At 42.4% G+C, this 14,394-nt stretch overlaps 2 protein-coding genes across 8 annotated transcripts in view; one reads left to right on the top strand and one right to left on the bottom strand.

The window, feature by feature from the left end:
- The first annotated feature begins 904 nt into the window (after nucleotides 1-904).
- On the top strand, nucleotides 905-5,357 carry SETD6 (SET domain containing 6, protein lysine methyltransferase). The gene is made up of 9 exons (XM_047078510.1): nucleotides 905-982; nucleotides 1,217-1,321; nucleotides 1,395-1,539; nucleotides 1,618-1,759; nucleotides 1,896-2,090; nucleotides 2,221-2,341; nucleotides 3,777-3,957; nucleotides 4,132-4,274; nucleotides 4,426-5,357. The coding sequence occupies exons 1-9, from the start codon at nucleotides 956-958 to the stop codon at nucleotides 4,729-4,731; spliced, it is 1,365 nt and encodes a 454-aa protein (XP_046934466.1). The 5' UTR covers nucleotides 905-955; the 3' UTR covers nucleotides 4,732-5,357.
- A 1,021-nt stretch (nucleotides 5,358-6,378) lies between these two features.
- CNOT1 (CCR4-NOT transcription complex subunit 1) overlaps nucleotides 6,379-14,394 on the bottom strand; it is a 104,470-nt gene continuing 96,454 nt past the window's right edge. For 6 of the 7 annotated variants that reach the window (XM_047078507.1, XM_047078504.1, XM_047078508.1 and 3 more), the window contains exons 43-49: nucleotides 13,690-13,791; nucleotides 10,736-10,909; nucleotides 9,791-9,940; nucleotides 8,651-8,831; nucleotides 7,962-8,094; nucleotides 6,889-7,023; nucleotides 6,379-6,734 (exon numbers count right to left, since the gene is read on the bottom strand). In XM_047078507.1, the coding sequence (XP_046934463.1) occupies nucleotides 6,656-6,734; nucleotides 6,889-7,023; nucleotides 7,962-8,094; nucleotides 8,651-8,831; nucleotides 9,791-9,940; nucleotides 10,736-10,909; nucleotides 13,690-13,791 (954 nt within the window). In that variant the 3' untranslated portion in view covers nucleotides 6,379-6,655. Of the gene's footprint in view, nucleotides 6,735-6,888; nucleotides 7,024-7,961; nucleotides 8,095-8,650; nucleotides 8,832-9,790; nucleotides 9,941-10,735; nucleotides 10,910-13,689; nucleotides 13,792-14,394 lie in introns of those variants that run through there. The other variant, XM_047078509.1, reaches the window with a different exon arrangement.

Raw genomic sequence — 14,394 nt, forward strand, 5'->3', positions numbered from 1 at the left:
GACTTTGATCCAGCCATGTGCCCCACCTATTTCCTGTTCTGATCACATTCATTATCTTGTCAATTCTTACATTAATTCCATAGGGTAGATATTAGTTTCACAGCTGAGGAAACGGAGCCTCAGGAGAAAGAATTTACCCTAATAATATTGTAAAGCTGAGAACTGGCTTTGGCATTGTTTGGCTTCAAAACACTCTCTATTCAATGCTTCATTTACTTAACAGCATGCTACTTTCCCAGGTTTTAACCACCATTTAGGACTCATTCACTCATTTACTCAATAAATACATAATTGCATACCTGCTATGTGTCAACCAGTAAAGAAGCATCTAAATAAAAATAAAACCCACCATGTGCTATGCAAATGATGACAAACGGATATACTAGCGAGTGCGGGCAGAGGCGGGTTATTCTACTTCTGGGAACCCTCCCCCTGCCCCTCGGAAACACACACAACCTGACCCACCACACTCCGAAACGCACGCACGCACATTGACAACCTGCTCCGTGTAAAACGGTTAGATGACCGTAGCTAACGGAGACTCGAGATCAGGAAGGCAGTCTGGTCGCCCACCTGGGTGCGCTGACAGCCTTGGTTGGTACCGGGAAAACGGGAGTTTTGTTCTTTACCCGGACTTCTATTCCGAAATGTCTCAGCTCATAGAGACCGAAGGGGAGAGTTGTGGCTGGCTCAGAACCAGGCTCGAGGCTCCACAGAGACACGCCTTATCGGACCCGACTTAAACCCAACTGGGGACACTCGGGCTCCACAGGATGTGCTCAGGAAGAATGATTTGACCAGGTGCAAATCCCCACTCGTCCTCCGCGTGGATCAGGAGGCGAGCGTCACGCGGCGCCGGGGCGGGGCCTGTGGCCCCGCCCCCGAGAGGCCTTTTACCGGACGCCGGAAGCGCTAGCGCGGAGCTTCTGAGCGGCTGGGCCGCGCGCCCTCCGCCATGGCTACCAGGGCAAAGCGCCGGCGGGTAAGTTGCGGGGGGCCGGAGCGGGGCCTGCCCGTCTCCCTTGCGGCTCGCCCCTACCCCGCCCGCAGTGCGGTCCCGCGCGTCCCTGCGGCTCCCTAGCGCAGGTCCCTGGCCGCCCTCCTCGTCCCCTCCCCCACCCAGAGCGAACTTCTCTCCGCGCGCATGCTGCGATGCCTTCCCGCTTCCCGCGCGTTCTCCTGGGCGGACCGTCCCCACCGCGCTGACTCGTTTCAGGTGGCGGGGCCTGTGGGAGGCGACGCGGACCCGGACCCGGACCCGGACCCTGTGGCCGGCTTCCTGAGCTGGTGCCGGCGGGTGGGGCTGGAGCTGAGTCCCAAGGTGAGGAGGCGGGGGTGCGGGCGGACGTGGCTGGGGCGCAGTCCAGCCCTGACCCACCGCTCCCCCTGCTCAGGTGGCGGTGAGCCGGCAGGGCACGGTGGCCGGCTACGGCATGGTGGCCCGGGAGAGCGTGCAGCCCGGGGAGCTGCTGTTTGCCGTGCCGCGGGCCGCGCTCCTGTCGCAGCACACCTGCTCCATCGGCGGCCTGCTGGAGCAAGGTGGGTGCGCCGGCGGGGTGCGACGGGGAGGCGTGCCGCGGGGCCGCGCCGGTGCTCTCACCTCTGTGTCTCTCTCAGAGCGAGGCGCGCTGCAGAGCCAGTCGGGCTGGGTGCCGCTGCTGCTGGCGCTGCTGCACGAGCTGCAGGCCCCGGCCTCGCCCTGGAGCCCTTACTTTGCGATGTGGCCGGAGCTAGGCCGCTTGGAGCACCCGATGTTCTGGTGAGAGCCTTGGTGGGGGCTGGGAGCATCGGCCCCGTAGCCTCGCGGCTCGCTCCGCCCTGGCCCGGGGACGGGGCCAAGAGCGCTAGTCCCGGTAGGGTGTGTGAAGGGAGCCTGGCTGGGGTGTCAACCGCAGGCCTGAGGAGGAGCGTCGGCGATTGCTGCAGGGCACGGGCGTACCCGAGGCGGTGGAGAAGGACTTGGCCAACATCCGCAGCGAATACTATTCCATCGTATTGCCGTTCATGGAAGCCCACCCGGATCTTTTCAGCCCCAGGGTTCGCTCCCTGGAACTCTACCACCAGCTCGTGGCTCTTGTGATGGCGTACAGGTCAGTGAGCCGAACCTTGAAGGACTCCTTTCTTTAGATCTCAGTTGAGGGATGAGAGGGGAAAGAACAGTGAACCATACCCCAGTCTCTCACCCTACCCTGGGCTTTAGCAAAGTTCTCTCTGTGGCAGCTTTCAGGAACCACTGGAGGAAGAGGAGGATGAAAAGGAGCCAAACTCCCCTTTGATGGTGCCTGCTGCAGACATACTAAACCACTTAGCCAATCATAATGCCAATCTAGAATACTCTCCAGTGAGTGGATCCCTCTCAGTTATTGTTATTATGTGCACTGATGATCAGGCATTTGATTCAAACCAGTGCTGGTCGTTGATGCTGCCCTGACAGTTGGGCTCGGTGGGCTCCATTCTCCTCAGGCTAAAAATGTGTAGGTGAAGTTCTTCTGTTATGTACTTTGAGTTTGCGTATTCCAACGAAGTAGAACACAAAACTTCAAAACCCGCAGAGAAAGTTGTGGTTAATTCTGTAATAAGCTACTGCCATTTACTTGGTGCTAGAGGTTGGTTGGCTCCTTTGTGCAGTGCCAGTGAACCAAGATCGTGTTGGGGCCCAGTGGACAGCAGCCTGGGTCAGATATACTGTCACTACTTTGGGGAAAGAAGAGGGAGGAAAGGGGAATGGTCATAGGTCAAATCTAACTTGATATCAAGGGTGTATCAATTCCATTTGCTATGTGGAAAGTTGCAAGATCAGATCCAAGTTTATGGAATCAAAATTTAGGAAATGGCTATTTTTTAATTTTTGCCTCTATCTGCCATTTCTACTTTGATCTTGGTTTAATTGTTCAATTTTAAAACCCAGCGACTTTTACCCCTTTCATCCTACTGTACAGGCATACCTTGTTCTATTATACTTCAGATACTGCATTTACAGGTTGAACGTCTGTGGCAACCCTGTGTTGAGCAAGTCCGTCAGTGCCGCTTTTGTAACAGTACTTGCTTCATGTCTGTGTGTCATACTTTTGGAAGAATTTGTAACTGCAAGAATTGCAGGATTTCAGAGTTTTCCATTGTTGCTATATTTGTTCTGGTGGTCTCCTCCCAGCAGTTACAACTCACTGAAAGCTCAGTGATTAGCATTTTTTTTTAGCAAGAAAAGCCCATTTTTCTGTTCTTTAGGATGTAATACTGTTGAACACTTAATAGACTACAGTATGGCATAAGCTTTATTAAAAATCTTTTAAACGTATGTTTATTTTTGAGAGAGAGTACGTGAGCTGCGGAGGGGTAGAGAGGGAGACACAGAATCCATGGCAGGCTCCACACTGTAAGCGCAAAGCCCAACTTGGGCCTCAAATGCACGAACCATGAGGTGAGGTCACGACCTGAGCCAAAGTCAGACACTTAACCAGTTGAGCCACCCAGGCACCCCATAAACATCACTTTTATATGCACTGGGAAGCCATAAAATTCATTTAAGTTGGCTTTTGTTTTTGGTTTTTTGTCTTTTAACATTATTTGCTCTTTTGTGGTGCTCTGGAACTGAACCTGGACAATCTGAGGTATGCCTGTACAGGATCTTAACAGGAACTAAAAAGGTAGAATGTTGGAAGGTGTATCATCAGTCCCATTGCTGAACTGCACCCACCGGAGGCTTTTCCTAAAACAGAAATTATCTTCGTGGGTTGGCCAGGGAAGGGCTTAGTCCCAGCTTCTCCCTTCCACCCCAGAATTGTCTTCGGATGGTGGCCACTCAGCCCATTCCTAAAGGCCATGAAATTTTCAACACTTATGGACAAATGGCTAATTGGCAACTCATTCATATGTATGGTTTTGTTGAACCATATCCCGACAACACGGATGACACAGCTGACATTCAGATGGTGACAGTTCGTGAAGCAGCATTACTGGGTGAGTGTTGGATTAAGTCTTGCACACTACACTGATGGACGTGTCTCTGTCCCCACCCCAAGTGCTCTTAAATAGCAGTTGCCCCTTTTTTGGTAGACTGGGTGGGGTAGATGGAAGAAGAAATGAACTGGTGGGTATATGGAGACTTACACAACATTGCTTTTCTACCTACAGGAACAAAAGTTGAAGCTGAAAGGCTCCTACTGTATGAACGCTGGGATTTCTTATGCAAACTGGAGATGGTAGGGGAAGAGGGAGCCTTTGTAATTGGGCGGGAGGAGGTGCTCACTGAAGAGGAACTGACCACCACACTCAAGGTAAAGGGCTGAGAATAGATGAAATATTTGGAACTACATGAAAGAGGAAAGGTGGGATGGAGGGAGAGGACACTTAAATGCTGCCAAGACAGGTCTGGCTTTTCTCTAAATTCAGCGATTCAAAATTAAAGGGCCCAATGATTGCTTCTAGGTACTATGCATGCCTGCTGAGGAGTTCAGAGAGTTTAAAGACCAGGATGGATGGGGAGATGATAAAAGGGAAGAGGAGAGCTTGACAGTCACAAATATCCCCAGGCTGAAAGCATCATGGAGACAGCTGCTTCGGGACAGTGTTTTGTTGACCCTGCAAACCTATGCCACAGACTTAAAATCTGAACAAGATTTACTAAGTAACAAGGAGGTCTACACCAAACTCAGCTCGAGGGAACAGCAGGCCTTGCAGGTTCGCTATGGTCAGAAGATGATCTTACACCAGTTGTTGGAACTGACAAGTTAGCAGGTTCCCTGTTGCCTGAAAGACCATCCACAAGAACTTTATTCTAAGCTCGCATTCATTGATGCTTGAAAAAAAAGGAAAATCTGGGTCTTTTGCTTTTCCTTTAATAAATACCAACAGGAAAAGTAACAAAGGTGGTGTGCTAGGGGTAACTGAGATAAGGGTGACCTGTTTAAGGACTGGGTACAGCAGACTTGCAGATCGCTGTTACTAAGATCAGTGAATTTTATAGCTGTTTTGTTCTCAGTCTGAACCAAAGGTTAGAAGAAATGTGATAGTAATAGGTTCCTGTTGTAGTCTAGCATTTGATAACAACGTGGACTTTGAAGGTAGACCTGGGTCTGTTTTGAGCAAGCATCCCCCCACTCCAAGACTTCATTTTCTGTTAGAGGGTATGATATGGCACTGGCACTCAACAACTGTACTTGCTCAGGAGTCTGAAGTTCCCTCTACATGGCACAGCCCACCGGTAAGGGAAGAAACCCTAAGCCACCAATGACATTCAAGCCCCATTAAGATTTCTGCTGTTGAGTCTTGAACTTTTTGTCCTCTGTGGCCATAAAACTTGAGTTATTAAGGTATATTTTATTTTAAATAGTGTAAATTTTAAAAACTTTTTAAAACAAGTCAGTATATGTGATATATTATCAAAACTCCATGCGGACAAAGGGTATGAAAAATGTTTTGTAATTATTTAACCATAGAAACCTGATCCAATGATTTTTTTTTACTGCTGAAACACTACAAAATTCACTTCCTTGCTTGTTTAAAGATGCCAGATTCATGTAAGTGATCTACCATGCAGCAAGAAGTGACGTTTCCCATTGGCAACAGGCTCTGCGAGGCTGGGTTGTCCACTTTCCTCACCACCAGCACTGGCTGCTGCTACTACTGAGAAAGGCACAGTGGAGTCATGTGTGTGTCATGACTTTAATGTTTTGACTACAGTATGCATACACATACAAGTAATGGGAGCTAGAGCCCAGGAACTAGAAAGGCTACAAAATACAACACGTGGACCAATACATTTACAAAACATTCAAAATGCTTACAAAAGGGGCTGTATTGGTCCTTTTGACTTTGTTGTTGTTCAACATAGCCTATATAGGGCTATTTACTGGGATAATGGGGAAGGGCAATTCATACACTATTAGTTCCCTTTCCCACAATTTACAAGGATCAGAAGAAAGAAAGGGGCACTTTTAGGCCTGGTCCGGTTTTACGTTATAAAAAGAGCTGACTGCATCTTGCAGGGCCTAAGGGGGCAGGTTCTCCAGTAGAAATGAGAAAATGATGCTCTCCCAGCAGTCGGCTTTAGATTTGGGGAAGAGGCAAAACAAAAACCCATGGGATCTCAATTGTGAGCTCTTCCCATGTCCCCTAAGCATACCAAATAGTAGCACATACACATTTTTAACAACTTTGTGATTTTCAAGGTCCCCTGTCCACATTAAAAAAATAAGTTACACAATATTTAAACTGGCTTTTTTTGCTATTCTTTGGGACACCAGGAATGTCAGAAGACATGGAGCTGTATTGTTCTGTCCCCAGACAAGTGGATGGCATCAGCAGCCTTTTCAGTTACAAGCTGGGCAGGTACCAAGTTTATCTACTTGCCTTGGACACATTTTGCACAAACCCAAGAAGTTCCAGACAAAAGTTTTCTCTTTCATATATTTACACAAGTTCAAAATGATATTCACAGCATCTTCTAAATTTTGGCCAAGAGTCAAAAAAATGCATTTAAACTTTGGAACGTGCCCACATACACAGGAAGCTGACCCAAACAGTAATTGGGGCAGGTACCCGAGAACCAAAGGGCTGGGAAAGTCAGGAAGAGCTGAAAGGATTCTTCAGCCAGTTTATGAACTTGGTGCAGTGGGACCTCCAGGCTGACACATTTACAGCAGAGATGCAGTTCCATCTAACTGGCACCTGTCCCTTCCATTACTTGCTGAGCCTGCTTCTGTCCCATGCAGCACTGTGCAACCGACTGGAATAACCTGAAAAATAGAGACAATCACAAGTTTGTGATAAAACTTGAGGCCTGGCAATCCCTTGTGTCACATTAGCTCTGGCTATTATTACCCTCTTAATCACCCACCCTAGCTAGAGCCATCATCTGTTTCATTCTTAGACAAATCACTTTGAACTCACTTTTCAATTTCTGGGGCACAGTGTACAAATTCATGGTTCCAGAACTTAAACGCTGGATTTTTAATCAGCTCAATGAAGGTAATAAGAAGACCCCAAGGATGTGGCCTATTTACAATCAACCGTTCCAAGAGAACCCTGAAGGGAAGAAAAGATGAGTTAATGCACAGAGAAACCTAGAAATTTATGAACACTTCTCCTTTACCTTTATTCCTATCTTTTCTCCTTGATTACTAAACTACATGCAAAAGTTACTAGCTTTACTGAAGACAGGTGGATTAAGGTCTAAACGATCTATCGCGTTAATGCAGGTGGATTCCGAATTAGTCTTCTACGCTCACTAACTGGAAGAGGCAGGATACAAATCTAGGTTTTCTAAGTTAAAGGATAATAGTATCAGATTACATGGCTCACAGAAAGCTACTTAAGGAATGCACAACCAGTGAAAAGAAATGAATTCTAATACTACCTGGGTATGTGTGAAAATAATCAAGGGTATTATTTAATGAGATACTGTAATACACAAACTATTAGGTGAAGGGACAAGTTTTTAAAGTCTGGTCCAGTTTCTAAAATGTGTATCTCTCTCACCAGAATCCACCCATTGCCTAATCTCTGGTGTAGTTTATCATTAGGAAAACGCCAAGTACAATCCTCTATTTCTCCTTCAAACCTTTCAACCTAGAGGATGAAGGAAAAAGCCCAAACTCTTTAACAAAATGCCTTTTAATAGGCCTATGTGAATTCTGGACTCTGGATAAAAATGTTATCGCTACCATCTGAGAGAAACTTGATTTTCAATCAAGATACCTATACCTTTTGTCAAAACCTTTTTATTTTAGCAATGATTATGATTTGCAATTCTCTACTTGTAATTCTGGGTCCATCAGACTAATTACCAGGGTAGGAATCAATGTACATTTTGTTCACTACTGTATCCCATATCCCACATGTAAAAGATGTTTTAAATGGACACAAAGAAGATCTCAACAAACAGTGCACAGAAAACACACTCGATGCATAAGTTAAGGGGAAGAGGCAACCATTGAGAATCATCCAAAAAACTTCTCCCTTACCTTGTAATCTGTTCTTGGATAGCTTCAGTGTTGGCCTCTGCAAAAAGGTACAGCATGGTGCAGCTGAAGTAGTGAGTGTGGCTATTTGGGTACCGCAGCTGATTTGCAATTGCATTCAAGAAGAGATATCGACCTAGAAATTCAGAAAACAAACTTTATTAAAGACTTGCTCTGAGAGGCCAAGGCAAAAAGACATCATTCTGAGTGGCTAGGGTTTGGATTTGGGATCCTGGCCTTTCCCGTGTCCTTTAGTTTCAACCAGTGGTTCTCAGGTTTCCACTTCTGGGAGATATATTTTTTTATTTTCCACATTACAATTTTTAGAAATATTTAAAAACAGATACCCTGAATATTAATACATGTTAATAAAAGCATTCCCCCCCCCCAAAAAAAAATCAGGGAAGAATATCCCTAATTTCACAGATCTATTTAATGTCATTTAATAGGAGACAGCTGGATTCTTCTAATCCTGTGTTCAGTCTGCTCCAGTATTGTTTCCTGTAGCCTCTGGAAAACTCCACTATACACTCACGGCAAGAGTTTCCCCACCACCCAAAAAAAGAAAATAGCCAGAGCCATAAACAGACTAACAAAATATTATATGCCTATTATGACAAAGTATTTCTATGACCAGACTGTGGCAAACAGTACAGAGAACTTAACTCTGAGAATTGGCTAGTTTCACTCACCTTCAGTGTCCAAGTCCACAGCCAGGTTCTGGAAGATGTCCATGTGAGCCGAGTGGGTGATCGTGCTCATTGATGGCGTGCTACCCTTGTTGTGGATGTGTGCAATGGCCTGAGTCCCTACATAGAGCACCAGTGCATTGATGAGCTGGAGGTTGTAACGATTGCCAGGTTCATTGGATACCTAAATGAACAAAACAGAGAACTCCTTATTTTCATAGAGGACTCACTATTTCTAAACCCTTTTTACACCTTCATAGAAAAGCTGAACTGCTCTCAGTGTTCTTTGGGATTTAACTTTTAGAAATTTACTTGACTTTCTGAGGTTGCTGAACAAATAACACATCTATCTGTCTATGGGTGGTTGTGTCAGTAACAGGAAGGCAAAGCTTTAACAGGTGCCAGCAAAAAAATACAGTTTATAAAGTCAGTCTATTATCTCAATGATAAAAAATACTGGGAGGGGCGCCTGGCTGGCTCAGTTGGTGGAGTGTGTGACTCCTGATCACAGGGTTGTGAATTCAAGCCCCATGTTGGGTATGGGGCATTCTTAAAATCTTGAAGAAAAAAATAATCTAGAGAGAGGGAAAAATGGTACTCTGGTGTGGAAAGACCACACGATTTCAAGTCCTTTTCTAAAACAGCAAACTAAGACAGAATCCCCTTATTAAGAACAATCATGGGGTGTGGGAGGAGCCTGGGTGGCTCAGCTGGTTGAGTGTCCAACTTTGGTTTGGGCCATGATCTCATGGTTCGTGGGTTCAGGCCCCACGTTGGGCTCTGTGCTGACCGTTCAGAGCCTGGAGCCTGCTTTGGATTCTGTGTCTCCCTTTCCTCCCTCCCTGTCTCCCTCCCCCTCCCCACTCATGCTCTGTGTCTGTCTCTCAAAAATAAACAAACATTAAAAACAACAATAATCATCTGGGAGTACTGAAAGGGAACCATTATCAGCCATGTATTCGTACAGAAAATCAGCCAGTTCCCCTGGTTGCCTCTTCTAAGGCTTTGTATCATTGATAAGATGAACTAGTATAATGCATAATTCAGTGAATCTCATCCAACCATGAGAAATTTTTAAATCTGGTTGACTCCCAAATAGACCACTCACAGACACAGCTAAAAATTTAAGTCAAACCAATTAACCTGTAGGTTGCTGCGCAAATCAGACAGAAAAGTGACCGGTGATCGAGTTTTAAGATAGGAATCCAAATCCTTTTTGAACTGAGGTGGCATCACTCCAGTAAAATTGGTAAGAATCCGGGGTGCAATGTTAATTTCACTTAACATATCCACCTGCCACAGATAGATACAATAATCAAAACCAGAAGCATATGTAGGAGTTAACAGCAAATTCCATCTGTGCTAAAAAGTAGGATTGTTTTTCTAAAACTATACAATGTAAGATCTTACAAAGAGCTGCCACTTTTTATTAATCTGTAATTAAAAATCTATAAAAGGTAGGAATCTCTCATTCTGTAGTAAATCATTTTTCTAAATTAAGGCAGGATAGGTACCGTCTGTGAACAAGCCTAATAATGTGTAGCACTAGTTATTTTTTTCCTGGACTTGGATTTCAAAGTAAGGGTACAGAGGAGATATTGCTCACTCACCAAGAGCTCTAGTCTTTGAAAAGATGCCTCAGAAGAAAAGAACATCATACTTGTTACTTTAAAAAAAAAATGCATGTGAAAGAAAAAGAATACAAAATACTAAGAATTACAACAGCTGCATCAGGGTGACACACAAAAAATACCTGTGGAATACAGGTATTATAAACGTCTGTTCTGAAATTCTGTGCAATCAGGGCCACCCAGCAAGTGACTGGCCCAAAACCTTGGTTGACGTTCTGCAAAAATTAACTTGCTATCAAAATTAACTGAAAACAGCAGCTAGGCAAAACTGTAAACCAATATTCCGCAGGCTTAATAACATGATTGCCCCCTACCCCCAAAGAGCATCCTTATCTAACAAATAACTTATATGTGGTTTATGCTGGGGAAAGACAGGTTAAATAAGTCTACAACCAGAGAAAAGGACTGAAATACTAAGAAGTAACCTTGTTTTTCCTGGAAATGTTTAGAACTTTACCTTCAGATTAGGAGTGAATGGGTCTGGGAGCCTCATGTTTCTTGGGAAGGCACTCAGGATGAGATTTCTTAGCTGAATACAATTAGGTGGGATCACATCACAGAATCCATAATGATAATCACAAAGGAACTCAGGGAAATCATGCAAAAGAACCAGCAGCACTCTCAAAGTGCCCTATTTTTAAAAAATGAGAAAAACATTGGTTGTTTTCATATTAAGTTGGAAAGCTGGAGTAACATTTATACTATCATGAATGTTAACTCAAGTAAACAAGATAAAAGTATAAAGTATGCTTCATTAACAAATTACAGGCTTTAATAAAAAATTGTGTCACAAGTGATTTACCAAAATATATACATGTACATCTGGAAATCACCAAAATCTAATTTTGGGGACTTAATACCTTAAATGCTGTATACTAGAAGAGGCTAGCAAAAAAAAAAAAAAAGACATAGGCTTCTAACTTCAGAAGCTGAAAAAACATAATTTATGAAAACCAAGAATGTAAAAGAGCCAAAATCAATTACATGTTTAAAAAGTATTAAAGGAGCATGAACCAAAATTGGCTGTTTGAAAAGATTAATAAAATTGATAAACCCTACTAATGGAAAAAATATTAATAGCAAGAATGAAATGGGACCATCACTACAGATCCTACAGACATAATAGTTTAAGAGAATGGCCCCCAGTTATATGCTAATAAATTTGACAATTCAGATAAAATAAACTACTTTAAAAACCAACTTGCCAAAACCCCAATCAAAATAAAATCTGAATAGGGGTGCCTGGGTGGTTCAGTTGGTTAAGCTCTTGGTTTCAGCTCAGGTCATAATCTCACGGTTCGTGAGTTTGAGCCCCGCATCGGGCTCACAGCTGTCAGTACAGAGCCCACTTGGGATCCTCTGTCCCCCTCTCTCTGCTCCTCCCCACCCTTGTGGCTCTCCCCCCACCCCCAGCATCTCTAAAATCAATGAATAAGAGCTCCCCAAACGTTTTTTTTAATTTTTAAAGAGAACTTTCCCCAACTTTTTCAATGAGATTAGCATAATCTTGACACCAAAATTTGATGTGAAAAGTCACACAAAAATCCTAAATATCAGAAATAGAAATAACAGTGATAGATCATGACCAAATGATTCAAAATGCAATGGCAGTTTAAACATTTTAAAATTAATGGAGTTATAATATTAACAGAAAAAAGATTTTTTACATTATCTTGAATGCAAAAAGGCATTCAATATGACTCCATACCTATTTAATGATTTAAAAACTCAACAAATTATGAATAGAGGGCATTTCCTTATTCAGATAATGGTATCTGCAAAACAAAACTGTAGATTTATAAAAACATTATACTTAATGGTGAATAACTAAAAGCTTTCCTTAGGATCATTAATGAGACAAACATGTCATTATCACTCTCTTCTATTCAACACTTTCCTGGGAGTTACTGGCAAGAAAAAGTAAAACACGAACCCAAAGTTACATGTTGATGGAACGAATACAGAATACACTTCTCCCCACAAAAGACACTCATAAACTCCCAGAAAATGTAAATTTTGCAAGGTAGCTGGATGCAAGGCCAATATACAAAAATCAGTTTGTTTCTATACATTGCTACCAAGTATGAAAAAGTTTAAAGACATTTTACAATGTCACCAAAAAACCCACAAAATGTATAGGCATAAGTCTAAAGAAAGAGGTTGATAAGCTCTATTCTGAAAACTACAAAGCACTGCATAGTAAAATTAAAGACCTAACTAAATAGAAATATTCATGTTCAGGATTGAAAGCTCAATATTATTAAGATGTCTATTCTCTCCAAAATGATCTAGAGATTCACTGCAATCTCAATCTAAATCCCAGCCAGCTTTTAGAAGTGAAGATGACTGTGTAGTTTTATGCAACGGCAAATGACACAAAATAGCCAAAATAATGTTAAAAGAGAGCAAAGTTGAAGAGGAATCACTTTGCTTGATTACTCTGGCTTTATATGTAAGTCTTACAACTCAAGACAGTTTTATACTGCCCTAAGAACACAAAACAGATGAACTAGAGAGACACCCATACACAAATGGTCAATTATTTTGACATAGGTGCCCAAGCAATTCAATAGGGAATAAAGAATGTTACTGAAAAGCTGTACATTATTTATTGGGGTGGGGATATAAGGAAAGAGGAGGAAACGAATCTTACCATACACAAAAATAACTCTGAGATAGGTCATACCTCCTAAGCGTAAAAGCCAGAATTATACGGCTTCTTGGGCAGTGAACAGAGCACACACAGAAGAGAATGCGACTTGGGACTGCCAAAGATTTCTTACGTCAGATACAAAAAAAAAAAAAAGATTTCTTACATGAGATGAAAGTAAAAACTTGGTAATTCTGACTACATTAAAGTTTCCATTCCTCAAAAGACACCCTACTTTTAAGGGAGTAAAAAAGCCACAAGAGTAGGAAATGTTTGAATATATATTAAACAAAGGGCTTATATCCAGAATGTATGAAGCAGTCCTATAAAAAGAAAACAGATAATCTAGTAGAAATATGAGCAAAAAACTGGAAGAGGAGCATCACAAAAGGATATCCAAATGGCCAAGCTATTCATTTAAAAAAAAAAAAAAAAATCAAGGAAATCCAAACTAAATCCACAATGAGATCCTACTGCACAACTGCCAAAATGGCTAACACAAAACAGTAAATACCAGGCACATGCTGGTGTGTCAATTAACAGCTATGTATATTTTATAAAAGTAGTAGGATCTACTAAAGCTGAACATATGGAATACCCTGTTCGGGTGCTGGTTATACAAGAACATTTGACTTTTGCACTTTTCTGAATATATATTATACTTTAAAAGCTTAATAAAAAATATTAGGCCTCACATTCCCAGTTTAGAGTGTGTAAGTATTTTTAAATTTTATTTTAATTTGTAACTCTAGATTAATTACCTTATAGAGGATTTGCATAGGTTTGGTGAGTTCCACATTTCTAAGGAAAGGCGCTAAATATTTGAATAAATCAATCAGTAGCTGTGCATACATAGGCCATCCCTGAAAGAAAGAAATGTACATGAGTCGTAATTCTACTCGGTTGCTGTTCTACCACCAAAAAGTTGACTTGTTTACTATCTTCTTCAGACTAACAGAACTAGAGAATACTGACATAAATAAGTCTCTTGAAGACTGGCATTAAAAAGGAGTAAGGATAATTACAGAAACAGTGAGAAATATTTAAAACAAAATGGCTCCAGAATTCTAGGATGTATGGGTCCTTGTGCCTGTAAGCAAAATTTGAAGAGGAGTAGTAAACCTGGAGAAAATTTCAGACACAACACAAAACAGTCAACTAAAAAACTGACAGAGGTCTGTTTTCTTCCTTCCTTCCTGTATTTATTTATTTTTAAGTTCCTTGTTTCAATTAAGTCCTAGGTCTCAAACCATTTCTTTCCCCACTCCCAACTCCTGTCAAATAATTTGATCCAGTTTATAAAATGTTCACACTATAAATCCTCTATTTTCAGCCAAACATGGCTGAACCTGTCACCAACTCCCAATTTTACTAAGTATGTTTATTTGGGGGCAATTTTATTCAATATGTTATTGTGTTTCTCCTCCTGGAATATCAAACAATATACACTCCATTTAAGGATTAGC

This window comes from Lynx rufus, unplaced genomic scaffold (genome assembly GCF_022079265.1).
Source record: "Lynx rufus isolate CCGP_SWC_20201006 ecotype Redwood Valley unplaced genomic scaffold, mLynRuf1.p SCAF_16, whole genome shotgun sequence".
NCBI classification, from domain to species: Eukaryota; Metazoa; Chordata; class Mammalia; order Carnivora; family Felidae; genus Lynx; species Lynx rufus.